Source organism: Diospyros lotus, chromosome 15 (genome assembly GCF_014633365.1).
Source record: "Diospyros lotus cultivar Yz01 chromosome 15, ASM1463336v1, whole genome shotgun sequence".
NCBI lineage: Eukaryota > Viridiplantae > Streptophyta > Magnoliopsida > Ericales > Ebenaceae > Diospyros > Diospyros lotus.
Window position 1 is genome coordinate 32780886 of NC_068352.1, and position 19551 is coordinate 32800436.

The window sequence follows — 19551 nt, forward strand, 5'->3', positions numbered from 1 at the left end:
ATTTAAACCTTAAGTGTATATTTATGTAATTAGCCCTTTTTTTTTATTGAGCACATACTATCGTGACATATTTGAAATGTAACTAAATCTTTTTCGCTGTACTTGGTGAATAGATAAATTAATAATAATACCACTTGAATTCGTAATACCTCGTTTAGTATAAAAATAAATGAGGAATTATTTAAGAAATAGACTAACATACTGCAATAGGATGATTTAATACCACCATTCTCGGAACTTAAATTAATCGAGATGGATGAAAAATAAATTGTAATTTTCAACAATTTCACTCTTTATATATATAAACCATCTCTCTTTTTATTTATGTCCTATTCGGTACATAAATTAGTAGGAGATATTATCTTCTAACATATAAATTTCACGTTAAGGGAATTAGAAGTGTCTAAAAGTGAACACACATAAAAGCCCACACACCTCTCTCTCTCTCTAGTTGTTAGGGTATAAATAAAAAAAAAAAAAAAATTGAAGCATATGTGGAGTATGCTTCAAAATATAAGCTATGCTTTTGGGCTATGAGTACGGTTTGTTATCATTGAAATCGGGATATTTCAAGACAAATTTTGAGGAGAAAAAAAGGTTAGAAGGGTCATTTTATTGCAATAATTACTAAAATGTGACAAAATAAGTAACAACTGAGCAAAAAGAAAAAAAAATTGATCGTATGATCCTATACGTACGTAGAATCCTATGCAACCGAGCTAAGAGTGGGGGAAATAATTAGATACACTAGTCATATGATCCCATACATATATTGAATGGTTAGGATTGCAACACATCATCTAATAATTTTGAATTTGACTAATTCTTATTTTATTTTTATATTTGATCAAATTTAGAATTATTTATTGATATATCATAATTTTAATCATTCGATATATAAGTGAACTCATACTGACTATATGTAAGTATTTTTTTAATTATTTTATAAATTTTTTAATATATTTTTAAAGAATTTTTCATAAGACCTATCACGTAGTACACTTAATAGAAATTTCATTTGAACATTCAATTATGATATTTTGGTTGACATTCATATATTATATATTAATGTATTATATATACTTTATGTCATAATAATGCATGAGTGTCACTAAAGATGTTATAATCGAATATTTAAATAAAAAATTTCCCAAATAGAGGAGTTGAATTAACCCCATGGCCACAGATTTGACAGTATTGTTGCTGAGACTATTTTAGGGTTTGGAAGAGATCACCACATGCTGGTACAAATGGGCAGATATCACCATCTAGTGGGTCTTCCAAAAAGATCAATTCGTCATAGATTGCAAGTACATTATGCTTAGATGAATTTAATACTGAATAGATTAATAATATTATTACTCATATTTCAATTAAAGTTATTGTTAACAATTAGACCGATTAATACAATGAAAATTATAGAATATCAAATGAATGTCATGAAACTTAGTTTTATGGACTGGCAAGTAAGAGTTGGGCTAGGCTTGTTGTTGTGTCCCCTCTCACTTAGCCCAATTGATCATGGAGCCCAAACTAAAACTTAAGAAACACGTAACTAAACTTGTTAGGGTTGTTCAAGTTGATTTTTATCACAATTTTAAGGTTGTCTAGTATAAAAATAAGTCTCGTTAATAACATACAAAAGACATTTTTTATTTAGATTCTTAAGGTATCACGCCAATCATGATGTGTGGTAGAGTCTGTATGATTTTACGTGTCATGTGTGATTGATGTAGTGCTTTATTTATAAGTAGATTTGTATAGACACTATATACCTTTTATGGCTATTATTGAGCTCGACTATCATGTGATAGAGTTTTACTTAACTTACATGTATAGGTCATTTTACATAAGATTACCTTATAAAAATTAGTCATGTAAAAAAATCCGAACATCTTACCTTATTAAAAAAAGAAAAATATAAAGATAAGATTCATCAATCATTGCGATAAAAAAATGCCCACAAATGGATCATTTTCATTGTTTTCATTGATGAATATATTGATAGAATAACTGCAATATAATTTCAACTTGTGTTATAGGAATGACTTAACTGAACCTCAAACGTAAGTTTGAAGTGGCATGAAGGCTAGGCGCCTTCATATTGTTCAGTTAACCAATACAACTCCGTATTCATCAGCTTTAAGCAAGTATTATATATATTATATATAACTACATAGACCAATATATAGCGCTCTGAGAATGAGCGAACGCCAGGAGCAAGGCGGCGGCTCTAATGGCCGATTCCCGGGCTGGGAACCGACTGCAAAACCCGGTCGGTGCGATCGGTAGACGGAGCAGAGAGCCTCTGAACTGGATCAACGGCCATTGAGTTCTGAGCTTCGACAGTTGAAAGGGCAGTGAAGATCAAAGCTGCAGTGTCCTCCATTGAGGGCACCTTCTTCGAGTTCTCCATTGCCAAGAGCTTCCTTGCTTCCAGCGACGGCGCAGACCAGACTAAAACCAGAATGAAGACAAATGAGAGCGTGTTGAGGCGTGCAGCCATGTCAAGTTTAGTTTCAAGCAGAGAATAAGCAAGCAAGACCCAACAAGACAAGCAATAGAAGGAATGAAGCTTTGTACTTAATTTGCCCGTATTTAGGTGGGGCTGAAACCTTCTTATATAGCTATTAGTGGAGAGAGAGAGAGGCGTGAGGGTGAAGTTAAATAGTTGGCTGAGTCAAGGAGTTTGAATTGGAGAAGGAACATTTTGGCAAGCCTTGGGGGAAGTTGGTTAGGTACAAGAGAATTAGCCGCCGGCAGAGCTTCTTGGCAGCTCTCCTATGGTTTTCATGACACTGTGTTGAAGCCCAAATCATATGGGGGCTCAAACATGGCTTGGCCTTAGACTACTCAGATGTTCATGGCACGAAGGAGGCCTTTATCAGCCACAGTACATAACACATGCCAAAATGCTCCACAGATACATTCTCCTTAATGCCAAGTTGCCTAAATTCCAGGGCATGAAGAAAGGTTCATGGCAATGCCAGCCACCCACTAGAGAAAAAGGTTGTGATAAGGACCCTTGCTAGTTGGTATAACTTGGTAATGCTCATTAGATCAAAGTTTAGATACGTCTCATGTGAGATATTAATTATTCATTCTGATCAGAGACAGATGAGCAGGGTTTGTATAGCTTTATCTTAAAAATATTCTTGTAGAGTTAAAAAATAGTCCTTTATAACCATATTAAATGTATATTAACTAGTAAGGGTTTAGGGTTTCAATTCATGAAACCATGCCTTTGTGGCTGTCATTTGTCCACTTTCAAAACCCAAAATGAGTTCTACAAATTCCAACTTGATGAACAGAAAAGTCAGAGTTGAGTTGCACAAACAGACCCTTTTTAAAAAAAGACAAGGGAAATGTTGCATACAAATATGAGCCTCCAAAATAGAACATTGTGTATCGAAAACGCTCTTCTTTTTTCTCTTAATTCTATCTAGTTGAAAAAATAGGAAATAGTTTTTAGGACAACTAAAGAAGAGAGTTTTTCTTGCAGGCCCACACTTGGTGGCTATGCTATTTGTTTTGGGGATATGAACGGTTTAGTGTAATCTAAGATTAGATTACTAAAATTGACTTTAAACTGACTAAAATGATTTTAAACTGGTAATTAAGTTATTGTTCTAAAATAGTAGATCTCAGATTTGACATGAGTTTAGTGTAATCTAAGATTAGATTAATCTCTTCTATAAGCTCAAAAGATCCAGGAAGACACGACAACAGAAACAGACGAAAAAGGGAAGAAACCAGCATATATTAAGTCAACCATTAAAGAAGAGTTGATGAAATCAATGAACCAATACATAAGCCGTAGCAGAATGGAAATTTATCAAGAAAAAGAAACGCATGGCAGAGTGAAAGTAACACTGATAGGAGAGTAGGTAAGGGATCTTCATTTTATATTTGGTAAAATTACCAAGTAAACTGAATATAAAAACAGCAAAACAAACCTAGTTGTGCATCAAAAAGATATACTATTGGTAGCCTAGTTAGCAAGTAAGTCTCTCTTGCTTTCCTGGGTTATAGAACCGAAAATCTTAAACACAAAACCCGTTTGCGATAAGTAAACCCTAATCGAGGTGCAGGGTGTGGGGCCTGCCACCGTGTATGTTGGTCGCTTTCCCGATAATAATTATAACTCAAATTGGACATTCTCTAATAGAAAAAAAACCCTCATGATCATGTTTAGAGAGTTATTGCAATAATTGTCTTTGCCGTTTAACTCAAAAAAGAAATAGAACCTAATGTGGATTGCAAACCTAAAGATTCTGCTTGTCGCAGCTGAGGCTTTGTGTGTGAAAATTTTGGATATAGGTTATGGAAGAGCATCTTCCCATTATAACTATAGAAAAAATTGGACTAGTAGATGAAGACTGGGATCCCATTTAATAATGTATTAAGGAGAGAAAGAAAAATGAAACTACTTACATCTACTCAATCTTTTATGAGAAACCAGCAAAATGTTTTGACTTTCTTCAACAAATACCTGTAGACTTTCTTCTCATCTTCCATGATACAACCAAACAAGAACAAGTCTTGACTTTTTGAGAACAAAAGAACTCAAAATAGAAAATCATGTTCAAATGAGTTGCAAATGAGTTCAAAAGAAAAGAACAAAAATAGAGAATCATGTTCAAATGAGTTCCAAAATAGAAAGGTAAAAGTCTGCTTCCTAAATTTTCAATTTTGAATTTCCTGGGTTTTCTATTTGAAACAAGCAGGGGATCTAAAGAAAAAAAAAATACAAAAACTATAACAAACCTGCTGATCCAACTTAGTTTCTTTAAATACCCTAGCTTCTTCAATTTCTTTTCTTCTCGTTCCACTGATCCAAAATCTAAAATAGGGAATTGCTCCTTCCAACAGTGATAGTTGAGTGAGTTAGAAAGTAACATACCTGCTGACCCAGTTATGTTCAGCCGGCCGGCATATGTTGCCGTCCATTGACCCTCTGTAGACATCCACCATATCACAAATTAAATTACAAATTCCCGAGTGGATTTATCCGCTTTTAACAACAAATAGCTGAATGTTTTAATTAACAAATGAAACAGAAAAGGCTTACCAAACTTTCGGCCTAAGTTAGTATCCTGTTGCTTATCACTTGAAACACTAAAAAGCTCTACAGTTGCACTTGAAAAGAACAGCTAGAACCTAACTCCTTGTCTTAATTTCCACAAGTTTTTCTTCTCTGCTGTTTCTGTGCACTGTTTTCTGGAGAATTTTCAATCATCATCAACTAATTCAAGACACCAATGAGTTTCTGGAGCTATTTTCCTATCAGAATGCTGTATTCTCTTCACAATTATGCAAAAAGTTAGCAAAACGCAAGAAGCAGAATGTTCTAGTAATGAACCAGTTGCATCATACATTATTTTTCATCATCCTGCTCAGAACATGGATGACCAAAATCCACACCGAAGACTCTGGGGCAGTGATTAAATAGATTACTTCAATCCAATTAAAACCTATCACAGCTCACAGAATTGAGATATAAATCTGAAACATATGCAAATGATTCCCAAGGCATAAACAAATCTAATTTTGTGGCTCCACCACAAAAGAGGTCCACTTCAACACTCCCACAACAACTTCAATGGCAAAAGGCATTAGAAATACACCATACATATATGCCTTAATGCCATTATCTGGGACCTTACATAAAGTTATTCAGAGCACAAGTCGAAACAAGGATTGGCTTCACCAGGGTGGGACACACCATGAAACGACGGGGATTGATGGGTTCCAACTCCATCATCAATAAATACCCTTACCTCCGTTAATGCAGGTAGCCTTCTCAAGAAATTTGTCTGAAGACATAAGATGGTAATTCTTAGTATCTCAACAGCTTCTTTCTTCTGGCATGGCAACCTTCATTATGTTCAAGTAGATAAAAAATTCATTTCTCTGCTGCCTTTAGCTTCACTGTGTTGATCAGTTACCTAGTGACTGACCCAATCCTTCTGGCTCAGAACCGTTTTCCAAAATGACAAACTTGAAGCACTAAATCATCTTCACAGAAATTCTGCCACTAGTTGACTCATCAACCACAGACATTGCAGTCCCCTTCAGTACCATTCATACATGAAAGTTGGCTTATTAATCTGAAAGGGAAAATTTTAACATTGACACTGCAATTTAGGAGAATATTCCAGGATTGACATGAAGCTGTATTATGAGTGGAATTGGAATGTGCATTGAGATGAGCCTGCCATAATGATTTTCCTTCTAGCTTGACTATTGTAAACAAATTAGCAAAACTACCTTGTAAATACTACACATTTGAATTGGACTGTCGGAGACGTCTATTCCCCCTAAATGTCCAATCTCCACCACACAAATGAATATCTGACTTCTCACAGGAAGAGTGTGTTCCATCCAAATCTAGCAGGATCGCTTGATGGTCCCAGTCTAAATCTCTTGGAACGAAGAGGCCTGTCTTGCACAAAATGTTAAAACACAAAGCACTGAATGAATCACCTATACTGATTTTAGTAGTAGTCAGACATTATTTTGTAAATTTTCCTATAGATTTGTTTCCACAAATTCTTGGATAACTTATGGTCGTGTTGCACAAAAGAATTTCATGCAAGAATTTGATAGTTGAAATCATTGTAACACCCCCAATATCATGAACGAGGGCCATACTGCCTACGAGTTCAAAAGTATGGTAAGCTGGAAAGTCTTTCCCTTCAACATCAACACCATTTATCATGTATGCAGAATGCAATATATATAGCTATAAAAATTCAAAATCTAAACTAATCAGTTGCCACATAAGAAATAATAAACAATGCAAAAACACGTTAGTAATTAAAATTAGTTGATTACCAAGGCATCACTTTATTGAATCACCAAGGTATCTACAAGCTTGTAGGCAATTGAAAGCCTGTCAATTTTGCACACCACGGGAACAACCATTCTCCATGTGTCTGCATCAATTAAATTTCCACTTCCCAAACTGTTCAGAACTGTCCGCATCAATTTTAAATTATCACCCTGGCAAACCCTATCAACAAAACGCATCACACTTGCAGCATGAGGTGAATAACCTTTGAAAATCATCTCATCCAAAATAAGTGATGCTTCCTTGAGCTGCATCCCATCATGAAGCCCATCAAATAGTATCCGATACGTTACTACATCAGGGGCACATTTCCTCCTTGGCATATCTTCAAATAAATCATTTGCTTCTGTCAAATTTCTCACCCTGCAAAGCCCACCAATAATGACATTGTAACTAATAATATCAGGCTTACATCCCTTGTTTTCCATCTCGCTTAAAATACCAAATGCAGCATCAAAATTTTCATCTTGGCAAAATCCATATATCATTGCATTATAAGTCATGATATCAGGCTTGCAACCATTTTGTTTTATTTCCTCCAGAAGTCCATTGACATCTCCTTTGCGACCAACCTTAAACAGTGCACTAATTAAGGAAGGATAAACTGACAAATCGAACTCCAGTCTACGTTTCAACATTTCATCCTTAACCTTAAAAGCCAAATTCAATTCATCCGCCTTACAAAGCCCTTTAATCAATGAAGAATAAACAAAACCATTGGGCTTTACTCTAAAAACTCTCTCCATATCTTCTTTCAACCTTAAAGCTTCACTTAATTTGAAATTCACACACAGTCCATTAATCAAGGTCCCAAATGTCACCACATTTGGCCGAATTCTCTTCTTTAGCATTTCATCGAACACATTCCAAGCACCGCCCAGATCATTACACCGGCAGCAAGCATTAATCAATATATTATAAGTGCAAGCATCCGGGGCCGCATGTTCCTCAATACCCACAAAAACTTCTCCCATTTTCTCAAATTCCCGGCAAGCTAAGAGCGCATTCAAGAGGGTATTCACGGATTTCACGGTTCTCTGGCACCCAAAAGACGGCATTTGATCAAACGTCCGGAGAGCTAGGTTGGGCAAGCGAGCACGGCCGTAAAAGGTGATGACGTTACAGAAGATGATTTCCTTGGGAACAAAGCGGGTCTCCTGCTTCAACTTTTGGACCACTCGTTCCATTTCGTCGAACATCTTGGCTCCGCCGAGCTTGGTGATGATGATGTCGTAGGAGCGAAGAGAGTAACGGAAGGGTTTAGGGTTAGGAACAGATCTCTCGTTAGGGTTTAGGAAGATTTGGAGGGCGAGTTTGGGATCCTTTTGGAGACGGAGAAGAGAGTCGAGTCTGAAAGGCGACAGCTTCCTCAGTTTCTCCATTCTCTATTTCCGACCGTTTCCAAGAGGGGTTTAAATTTTAGGTGGGAAACCGATGGTTAATATGCCAACAGTTATGGGCTCCCCGCCACTATGTTGGGCCGAGATTTTGTTGGGTTGGGCCTGTAGACAGAGTCCACTAAATTTAGAATTGGGCTTCACTACAATGAGCCCGTAAGGCCCAAGAAACAAATATCTAGTGATTTATTTTTTATTTCTTAAGGGGGTGTTTGTTAACTAAGATAAGAGGGAGAAAATGTCAGATATGGGAAGTATTCCGAATGTTTGGTCTTTCCAACGTGTTTGTTAAGCTTATTTGGCCATTTTCGGAAAAGACATCACGTGACCTCTTATCTCTCCCTTTCAAGATAAATTTATCCGACCTCCCCCATCGGATAAATTTATCTGGCTCTTTCAAGATAAGCCTCAATTACTTATCTACCCCTTGTAAGATAGTTAATGCTATTTAATGCATTTTAAAGATTTAAATTTATTAAAAAAGTTTATTTATTTATCTCTTATAATTAATATTATTTAATATATTTTTAAATTATTATATGTTTTGACAATTTTTAAAATTTAAATGACATTATTCATTTCATTAATTTTTAAATTTTAAATTTCTCTCTCTCTATATATATTTTATTAACTAATATAATTCATTTCATCAATTTTTAAATTATTTTATTTAATTTTATATTTTATTATCTATTATGAAAATATGTTTTGGCTATTTTTAATTATGTAGGTGGAATTATTGTAATCCTAACAATTATTATTTATACTTTTCAACTCTTTTTAAATTTATTTTTGAACTTGAATTTAGAAAATAAAATATTATTTTTAATTTTAATCTTAATTTTTTTGACAATTCATATTAATCATAAAATACTATTTTAATCATAAATTTGGTAATAGGGATATTTTGGTAAAAAAAAACCCTTATCTTGGTGCTTATCATATGTATTAACAAACACGTGGAAAGAAAAAATACAGTTACCAATGAATTCTAAAAAATTTAACAAACAGTCTGATAGAAATCTTGGAATGCTTCCCGGCCTTATCTTGATCATTCTATATCTTAGTCCAGAAAATATCTCAATCTTATCTTGATATCACCTTATCTTGCTCATTTTAACAAACGTCCCCTAAAATAATAAAAACAATAACTGTGGAAAATTTCAATGAAATTTAACCTAAATCAAAACAATATTAAAGTTTAAAACGTTTATAGTCAATGAATCCAAAGCTTTTTTTTTTTTTTTTTTTTGTAATATAGAGTATTCAAATATTTAATTTAACTAATTCATGAATCTATACAAATAGTCACATTCACATGAATAAGGTAGAGCCCTATCAAGTATCCACTAAAGTAAGTCCTACAATAGCCACAAAGGGCACATAGTGCCTATACAAAACCCATCACGCAATATAATCAACTACATATGATCTACAAAGTCATACAAACTTTATCATGTACTGTAGTGAATGCGGTCTTTTAAGAATTCATTTGAAAAATACATTTTATATATTAACAACGAGATTTAAAATTATATTGAGTAACCTTAAAATCGTGATAAATACCACCAAGTTAGACAATCCCGAAAGGTGAAAAAACAAAAAGAAAAGCTAAGGTCCTTAAATCCAAGAAGCTACAAGAGACAAAAGGACAAGTTGGTTGGCAGAGATAGGCTTTTGAAATTTGAATAAGAATGCAGTTCGTTTGGGTTTGGGGGCCTCTCTAAAAGCAGACCAAAATTCCTTTTGCTGGAAACCTGCACAGGTGGGCCGCCGAGGCGTCGCTGTAAAGTTACAAATATCGGAGGCTAATGTTAATTTGAAAGGGTATCCGATTACAAGAGCTTGACTTGCAATAAGACAAGCAGCCTAAACCAAAAGCTAAGTTCTATGGTCCAATGTAGAATTTTAGGCTTAACGTATAAAAAAATGTCTCTAAATTTTATTATTTTTAATTCAGACTTTGATCTATTGTGTCTTTTTACTGTCTAATTTTATGGCAATTAGACACCTCTCTGTCCCACTGACTACACATATTGTACGAGCGAGTTTAAATAATGCCTAATTATTGTAAAATTAGATAATTAAATAATAGAATGGGTCAAAGTTTCACTTGAAGGTGCCACACAGTTAAAATAACAAAATTCATGGACACTTTTATGTTTTATGCCTAGAATTTTACAATATTGTTTCAAATGAATGATGAATTTAGAATTTGTAATGGATTCATAATTTAAGTTTTACTTTTTTTTTTTAACCTTGTTATATTGTTACAGTAACCTTGTTAAAGTTAAAAAAAAAAACATAAATATAAATAAATATCTATAATTATTTTGCATCAATATTGAAAAGAAAACAATTGAGATTCTACTTAAAGTGATTGTCGATACGAGAAGGTTTGGCACCTCAATGTCGACTTTTTGTCACCTAAGACTGTAATATGTTTCAAGGGTTGGGTTGTTCGCACATTAAATGGTACATGAACTAAGTTTAGAATGTTGTAAGATATTTTTCGTTCACATTTAACGTAGGCATTAGAGTATTGAGATGACATTTTCCTAGTACAAACAAACCGAGGGAATGTACATTTGGTGTACTAATTATCATGCCCACAATAAATGGTTGGTAGTCAAGGGTGCAGTGGATAAGTGTTAAAAGTATTTAAATAACAAGTCTATCGTGTAATCACCCATTTTAAACTTTTTATATATTTTTGTGTATATCTATCAAGTACAACGAGTATAAATGATTATTTAATATAATCGATCTATCATTGAGTACATTTATCAAGTACAGTGTATATAACAAGTATAACGAGAATACAAAATTAATCAAAATTCTAACAAATATGAAAAGAAGACGAGAGATTTTTAGTTTATGGCCATGTTCTACTGCCTGTGTCGCGCAACTCTTATGTTGCCTGACATGGCTTGTAGAGGACTAGGTATGTGGGTCTCACACCTTTTTTTTTTTTTTTGTTCGCATTAAATAATATAAAAGTTACTTGAGGCGAGTAACAAAATAAAATTACTTTAATTTAAACCCTATAAATTGCCATTTCTAGAATTGGACTGGCTTAATTAATATGGCTATTGGGTACGTACACCTTGTCACATTTAGGTCAGGTTATCATTAATAGCTATGGCAAAAAGAAAAATGCATAAAATTAAGAATGATTGTTAGATAGGGAACTAAAGAATGCTTGATTACAGTGAGTCTTTGTCCTAAATTTATTTTATTATTTTTAAAATTTATAATCAGCATATTCTATAATCTTAAATAAACGAACAGATTTATCGTAAGTCAAAACTTAAAAGTTTGACCTTTTAGATAGATACAATTAATTATATATTATCGTACGAAAATAGAATCAAATTCATAATTTTATAGTATTTCAAGTTCTTAAACATGTACCATAAATCGTTCTCTGTGCTACCTCAAAGGGTTAATTGTCTTATTTTTTGTGCTACAAGTAATTCAAAATAATGTTTGAATCTTATATATATATATATATATATATCAATTTTGTACTTATTTTAGTTTTAAATAAAGTTAATTAAGACAGAATGAGAATTAATCCGTAATATCGTTAAATAATATGAGCATAAAATATTAAAATATAAGCTTTTAAGTGTATATATTTTTTGAAAATATAACCTAATTAAAAAATAATTAAATTAACAATTAATTAAAAACAAATATTTTCTTTTGTTATTATGAAATTCATGTTAATTAAAAATTTTTAATATTTTTTATTTTATTTGCTTTAAAATAAAATTAATTATATTAATAAATTTTAAACTTATAATATCTAGATAACAACTAATTTATGAATAATTTTATTATAGGTTAATAAGATAATGAGAACTACATTTGAATGGTTTGAAATTACTGAATAAATCGAACTTGTATTAAAATTAGAATCGAATCGATCTTATAGATTCGAAATTATTTAAACTGAATAAATTGAACTTGTATTAAAATTAGAACCGAATCGATCTTATAGATTCTCGAGAAGAACAAATCAAAACAAAAAAAGTTAAAAAAATTAAATTCATCAAAATAAAAAAACTGAAATAAAAAAGTGCACAAATTATTTTTGATATTTTACTTGTTTTAGTTATTTTATTTTTTTAATACAAAAACTAAATTAAATCAAAATAATCAAAATTGTTAAACTTAAAAACCTAACCCCCAGCAGTCAATCTCGATCGACTCAATCCGATTATCTCAGTTTAAACCGAAGTCTTGCAGCTGTTGCTGACTCCTTGGGCCTCTACTGTATTATGGGTGTGTGTGTGTGTGTATATATATTTATATATGGTTCTGCAACGCCCCCTATATTTAGATCAAAAGCAAGTCTCTGGCTTTAGCAGCGAGACAGTCTGAAATCCTTTTTGTCATATCCAAAGCCAAGGAATGTCTGTACAACTGTTCAAACAATGAAAACAACTTACCAGAACATGATGATGAATAGAATAGATACAGAAGAAAGATCCATCTTTTTCATTAATAGCATCAGAAGAAGAGGAAGAAACTGTATCAAATAAACAACCCAATAACAGATCAATTCAGTTTCATATATCCATTCGCCTAAACAACATATATATATATATATATTGTAAGTTCAGAAACTGAAACATGAAAACAGCCTTCTGAACCAGTGACAGTGAGCCCTCTTCACATCCTTGAGCCTTGCCAGCATGTCGTCATCGGAGCATAGGTTGCCGGCCGGCGAGTCCAAGAACACCCGCCGGGGCACCGGCGGCGACCACAGCCCACTCTGCCCATAATCGAAGTCGAAATCCGAAGCGTCGAAGTACTTTCCCAGCAACCTGTCTGACAAGGATTTCGAAACCATTTGAACGTTTGGCGGCGCCGGCGGGCAGCAGGTTGAAGACGAAGAAGTTTCCGGCGACGAAGACGATGAATCTTCAGATACCGCCATTGATACAGAGATAGACAGAAGCAAGAGGAAGGAAGGTGCAATATTCATGGAGGAGGGGGCACGATTGCCATGCTTTGGATTTGGAGGCTTTTGATACCAGATGATGATGGCACTGTAAAGCGAGTTTGGCTGCTTACCAGAGAAGATGCCCTTTTTCAAATATGCTCAGTTATGGAGATTGCTGTCTCTCTTTTATAGCAGAGAGCCCCCCATTGTTTTACATGCGATTGCGTTTATTGACAACATTTCGTAACCGTCAAAAGAGGGTTTGTTCATATACGTATAGAAGATAATGTAATTTATAATAAATAAGGCCTTTTGTATATATAAAAAATGTATTTTGTATCCTTATTATATAGATTTTTTTTTTAATGATTTAGGTGTCCGTATTTCGTCCACCCAATTTTGGAGAAAACTGGCCTTCCCTTTAATTCGGCCTCCGAATAAATCAAATACGATAGCAAATTTATATATTTTCAAGTAAACACGTGATCAGTATCTACTAAATAAGATATTTTTTACTCTACCAACAATTGAGTCATTGTCATTCCCAAAGAAACTTAAGAGGTTTACCACTTGTTTCATGCCCTAAGAGCTATATAGAGTTCTTTTATTTATACAATATATGTTCTTATATGTTTGTCTAAACTACAAGAAAATAAAAATGAATATCATAGGAAAATTATATTTTTTAAAAAGTAAAAAAATAGAAATGTGAAAAATGCTTAAATAAAAGATATAAGATTTTTTTTATAAATATAATTTTTAATATAAAAATTTATAAAGAAATAGTTACTCAATATAAAAATAAACATGACTTATTTTTTAAAAATAAATAATAAATTTTAAAAAAAATCAAGCATAACACAAAATGAAGAAGGAAAGATTCAATTTAGGCTTACAAATTTTCCTTTTCTGACCTCCTCATGGACAGAAACGAGTTTTTAAATTAAAAATATATTTTTTATATTTTTTAATATTATAAAATGATCTTAAAATATTTTTAAATCTGTAAAAAGATTTTAAAATATTTTTTAATATTTCTCAATATTTTGATACAAAAATATTTTAAAAATATCGAAATGACATCCCTAAATGTTCCCATGTATCATTGATGCTCGCAAAAAAAAAAAGATATATTTTTTTATATTTTAAAAATATTATTTAAATATTTAAATTTGCTTAATACTTTACATTAATGTATCATATTAATAGACATAAATAAAATATTAATTAACACATTAAATTTAAATACACAAATAATATTTTAATTTATATTTTATTAGTAGATTGGAACTTGGAGGTTGTAATAATACATTATTATTTATAAGTGCGGTGGGGGACAAAATAGACAATTAAAAGCAATTCATTTACTATGGCAAAAGTGGCATCTGGCTTCCGGCTGACTGACTTGATGCATCTTTTGGCGGTGTGCCATCGAACGAACCATCCTTTCTTGGCTACTTTGCTTCTCAGGTTTGCATTCCCTTTGGGACTCTGAAACTTCTCTATCACACCGCGCTCAACGGTTCTCTGACTCTGCCCTGTTCCCATTACTCTCCTCCTAAGTTAGCACTCCCCCTTTATGCTAAACAAGTCTTTCCCTCCAAGTTTTCCACATAGTGACCAAAATTTTGATTTAATCAAATTAATGAACAAACTAAAATCAATTAAAATTGTCGGTTCAAATTGGTTTGGTTTGATTTTCAAGTTTGATCATTTCGATTGAATTCAATTTTAATATTAAAAAAATTAAAATAATCGAATCAACCAAAATATAAAAGATGACCCATTTTTTCTTTTTTTTTGTGAACTCATTTTTTTGTTGTATTTGTTTAATTTTTTAAGTTTTCCATTTATTTGGCTTTTGTATTTATTTGGTCAATTTAATTTTATTTTTAACACATGTTCGATTATTTTAATTTCAGCATTTCGATCACTTCAGACTAAATCGATCGAATGCTCACTTGTGTTCACAAAAGTAGCTACGTTAGAGAAAAAAAGTTATATTTTAGAGATAAAAGCTTAAATTTTTTAATGGGAATTAAATTTGCATAAAATGAGAATGAGGAAAAATAATTTAGAACATGGTAGAAGACAAAAAGATGATCTAAAATATAGAAGTCTTCACCGTTCAGATATCACATCATCACTCCCTGGACAAGTGAAAATTGCCCTAAAAAATTCAAATTGTGACAGTTATTACTTGTTAACGAGTCATATTTTTATGGTCATATTATTTATATATTATTTATATATATTTTGAGTTACATAATCTATATTTATATATATATTATAACAAAACAGCCGTCAAATTCTTTTCTCGCTCATTTTCAGTTTTTATTTTGAATATGATGATTGATTGCAGGGAGGAACATATAAAGTTATGCTACTGTGAACAGATTTTGTGTAACAACTTAATTTTTTAAAAGTGATCATAACGTTAAGTTTTTTAATTAATAGTTTTTTTTTTTTTTTGCTTTCTAAAAGTTTTGACTTATCTTGAATGTGGTAATTAATTGTCAGGAAGATGTGAAATCATGTATAGATAATTAATTTTGAAATTTTGATTATTATAATTTATATAATTAATTGATTATTTAAATTATATTTATTATATATAATTTAAATTTATTTTTTTTTATTTTAAATGTTATAATTTTATAGATAACTTAAATGTTATAATTTTATTTTTAACTTTTTTTTTGTTGATTTTTAAAAAAATTGATAGTTTTGAATGTGATAATTGATTGTTAGGAGGAATATGTGAAGTCGTGTATCGAAAATCAATTTTGAAAATTTGATTATTATCATTTATATAATTAATTAATTATTTAAATTATCTTTATTTTATATATAGTTTAATTAATTTAATTTTTTTTTTTATAATTTTAAATGTTATAATTTTATTTTTTAACATTATTTTTTTTTTGTTTCTTTCTTACAAATTTGACCTATCTTAAATGTGATAATTGATTGACAGGAAGAATATGTGAAGTCATATATGGATAATCAATTTTGAAAATTTGATTATTATCATTTATATAATTAATTGATTATTTAAATTATCTTTATTTTATATATAGCTTAATTAATTTAAATTTATTTTTTATAATTTTAAATGTTATAATTTTATATATAGCTTAAATGTTATAATTTTATTTTTTAACTTTATTTGCAAACATAGTAAAGTTTTTAGTGTGATGAAGTTAGTAATTAACTCTAATTTGATCTCTAAATGCATGTGTATGCTAGAAGCAAGTTAAGTTAGTATAGTATTTAAGGTTTTAAGGTTTGCAGTGTGTTAAGAATGACTATGTGCTAAAACATGTTCTAACATGTTACACCCGCATTTCTCAATAGCAAGAGTCTACTCTTTATTGAAAAATTGAAAAGACCGAAATTGAGGAGGAAAATGTACTTCATCAATTTTTAGAATTTAATATTTATATTTATAAAATAAGTTTGGGGGTTCCTAATATGTATGACATAAGTACTAGTTAATGACATTATACTCTATATTTCTTCATCTAATGATGAAGTTACTATGTCGTCAAAGTCGGGTTGTGAGTTATACATACATTGAAAAATTACGAAGGGTGTTTTGCCAAAAGAGTTATACTTAACGATTTGTTGACTAATGCAATTAAAAAGATTCAATCAATGATCAAGAAGGAGGATAATTGAAAAAAGTTTATCTGATTGATTTCGAATTAAAATATATTTTTTTTGGTTATTACCTATTCCTATCAAACTTTTCAAGTTGTTTTGTTAATTGCTACTAAATTTTATTTGTTAGCTTTTGTTATAATTTCTTATGCAAGGTAAACTTGGTTTGCTAATTTTTTATTTTTTTATTTTTTATTGTTGTTGGATTTATATCTAGGCAATTTGTTTAATTTACATGTTTTTTGTTTTTTTTTATTATTTAATTTTTTCTTTTTTTTTTACTGATTTACACTTATGTATTTGCTCATTTTTTATATTATTTCATTTCTATTTATTTGTATATTTTTTTTAGTCCACTAATTTATAGTAGGTGTTTAACGTTCTTACATTCTTCCTGCATTATTATTATTTTTTTTTCACTACACAAATTATTTTTTCCAGCATATTGCACAAGAATTTATCATAATTAAGTTATAATTTACTAACATACATAATATTGAAATCATAACGAACGAGAAACATCTTCAATCAAATAATTAATAAAATAAATTAAGAAATCACCATTTATACTGAGTAATCAACTACCTTGCTACTGAGAGTTCAGAATAAAACATGCCACATTTTTAGTGTTTCGTGCATCAAAGTGAAAATAATGTGTTAAAAATGATAGACGTTAATCTTACTCTAACAAGTGACGAATACTATAGACGTAGGATACAATCTTTTGTTAAAGACACACATATATGTTAGTAGAAAGAGTATAATAAAAGCATAAAAAATGTCAAAAAATCAAACAAAAAAGGGCATACATATTTAACAATAATTGAATAACTAATTTTGTTGTATGTTTGTTCATTTTTCATGATTGTAATATGATTATTTTGTTTATTTTATACTTATTTATTATGATGTTAATTTGTTATAATTACTAAATTATGTAATTTTTGTTTTAAAGATTATTTTTTTTCTTGCAATATCCGTGCATCGCACGGGTGATGCACTAGTATATATAAATGACGTAAATATCTCTTATGTCTTATCGTTTTAAGTTAGAGATATTTTAGTCATATTTTTCACTGCTTCACGACTTTTGACCTCATTGCTTTGAGCGAGAGACATTTTAAACATTAATATATCATTGTGTAACTTAAGATATACACAATGATATACCAATAACATTTTTTTATTTTTATTTTGTGAGATAATGTCAAAATAGTCGGTCAGATATTTGAACACTGTACAACAAAAAAAAGCATAATGTTTATATATAATTTTATATAAAAGATTAAAATAACAATGATATTTTAATAAACTAATTAAAGTGTGTTTCTATAATCAATTTGATCCCAACGCTTGGATTAGGGGTAAACACCTACAAAATGATCGTTCCAATTTAAGAATTGTCAAATTGTTCTTTAGTCGACACGATCTAGAAAAAAAAAAAGAATAATTTTTAACTTTTTATCTTAGTTATTATTGATAATAACTTATTATTACTATTTTTTCAATATACTTTTAAGTAGTAGATTTGTTGAGCATAAAATAAATAATGGCCCAATAAACCAATGCATCGTGAATGAATAAATTTTGGTGTGAGTTAATGAGACGGATCTTACTTTATTTTAGAGTCTGTTTAGTATTGTTGTGTTTTTAAAATATAATAGTGTGTTATTTATTTTTTTAAAAACTAACGTTTAGTATAGTAATATTATGATTTTAAAACACTAACTATTTGTTAAAAAACACAAATTAAGTTGTGTTTTGTTGACGTTCAGAATTAGTCGATCGTGATTCTTAGACCCGCAATGAGGTATTGAGTACAAATACAAAGAGGAGGAAACGAAGTAGAACAAGCATAATAAATTTTTACGTGATTCGGTCATAACAATGTCTACTTCACGACTGTTCTCTAGTTATTTCAGCATAGTAACAATATGTCATTTTTATTGTTCCCCTTACAATTGTGTTTTTGACCTCTATTTATAATGAACGGTGTTTACAATTGCATAAAATAAAAAAATATAACTATTATATTATGGGGGACAATGTGTCTTTATTATTTCCATAAAATCGGGAGCGAGATCCGCATTATTAGATATTCGAGATGTCTCAAATAAAGTAGATCGGTTTCTATCTTTGATTGTTTTGCAATCTTGTTGTTATACAAGCTGAATGGTTAGGTCAACAAGTTAGAAATATCGCTAGGAACTCGTTGAGTATATCAATGAGAGTTTGCTTGAAGCATTGCTAGAAACTCGCTTGGTTCCTTAATATAAGCTCAAGTTTCAGCGATGTGTGAACTTACTCTTACGAGTTTGATTTGAGTCTACTGAACTTAAAAGCGATTGAACCGATCCACTAAATAGAGTCCACTCCATAAAAAATAGTTCAAGAAATAACATGTTTAAACAAAATTAGTTCTCTCGTACTTTTCAACTAAAGCTAAATAACTTTTGGTGGGACTAGTCGCTTTTATCATTTCGTATATTTATAGTACAATAAAATATTATTAGCTAAACACTTTGTGCTGGCATGTCAAGTGGCTCCAGCATAACGTGAAGAAATATTTTATATTTTGAAAATGTTATTTAAATATTCAAGTGGCTCCAGCATAACGTGAAGAAATATTTGATATTTTATATTGATGTCGTATTAGTATGATATAAAATAAAAATATTAATATA

The 19551-nt window shown here is 30.8% G+C and overlaps 1 protein-coding gene across 4 annotated transcripts; it reads right to left on the reverse strand.

Moving 5' to 3' along the window:
- Positions 1-1943: 1943 nt before the first annotated feature.
- LOC127791339 (putative pentatricopeptide repeat-containing protein At1g53330) lies at positions 1944-8250 on the reverse strand. Of its 4 annotated transcripts, none has more exons than XR_008020931.1 (4): positions 6838-8250; positions 6271-6441; positions 4904-6110; positions 1944-2457 (listed from the first exon to the last, which is right to left on the reverse strand). XR_008020931.1 is itself a non-coding variant. In XM_052321141.1 (2 exons), exon 1 carries the CDS (start codon positions 8233-8235, stop codon positions 6850-6852), a length of 1386 nt encoding a protein of 461 aa, XP_052177101.1. In that variant the 5' UTR covers positions 8236-8250; the 3' UTR covers positions 1944-2457; positions 6838-6849. The 4 variants fall into 4 exon arrangements, 1 of the variants encoding a protein (XP_052177101.1); XR_008020930.1 differs by having other exon boundaries at positions 4904-4957; positions 5072-6441; XR_008020929.1 differs by having other exon boundaries at positions 4904-6441.
- Between the last annotated feature and the right edge of the window lie 11301 nt (positions 8251-19551).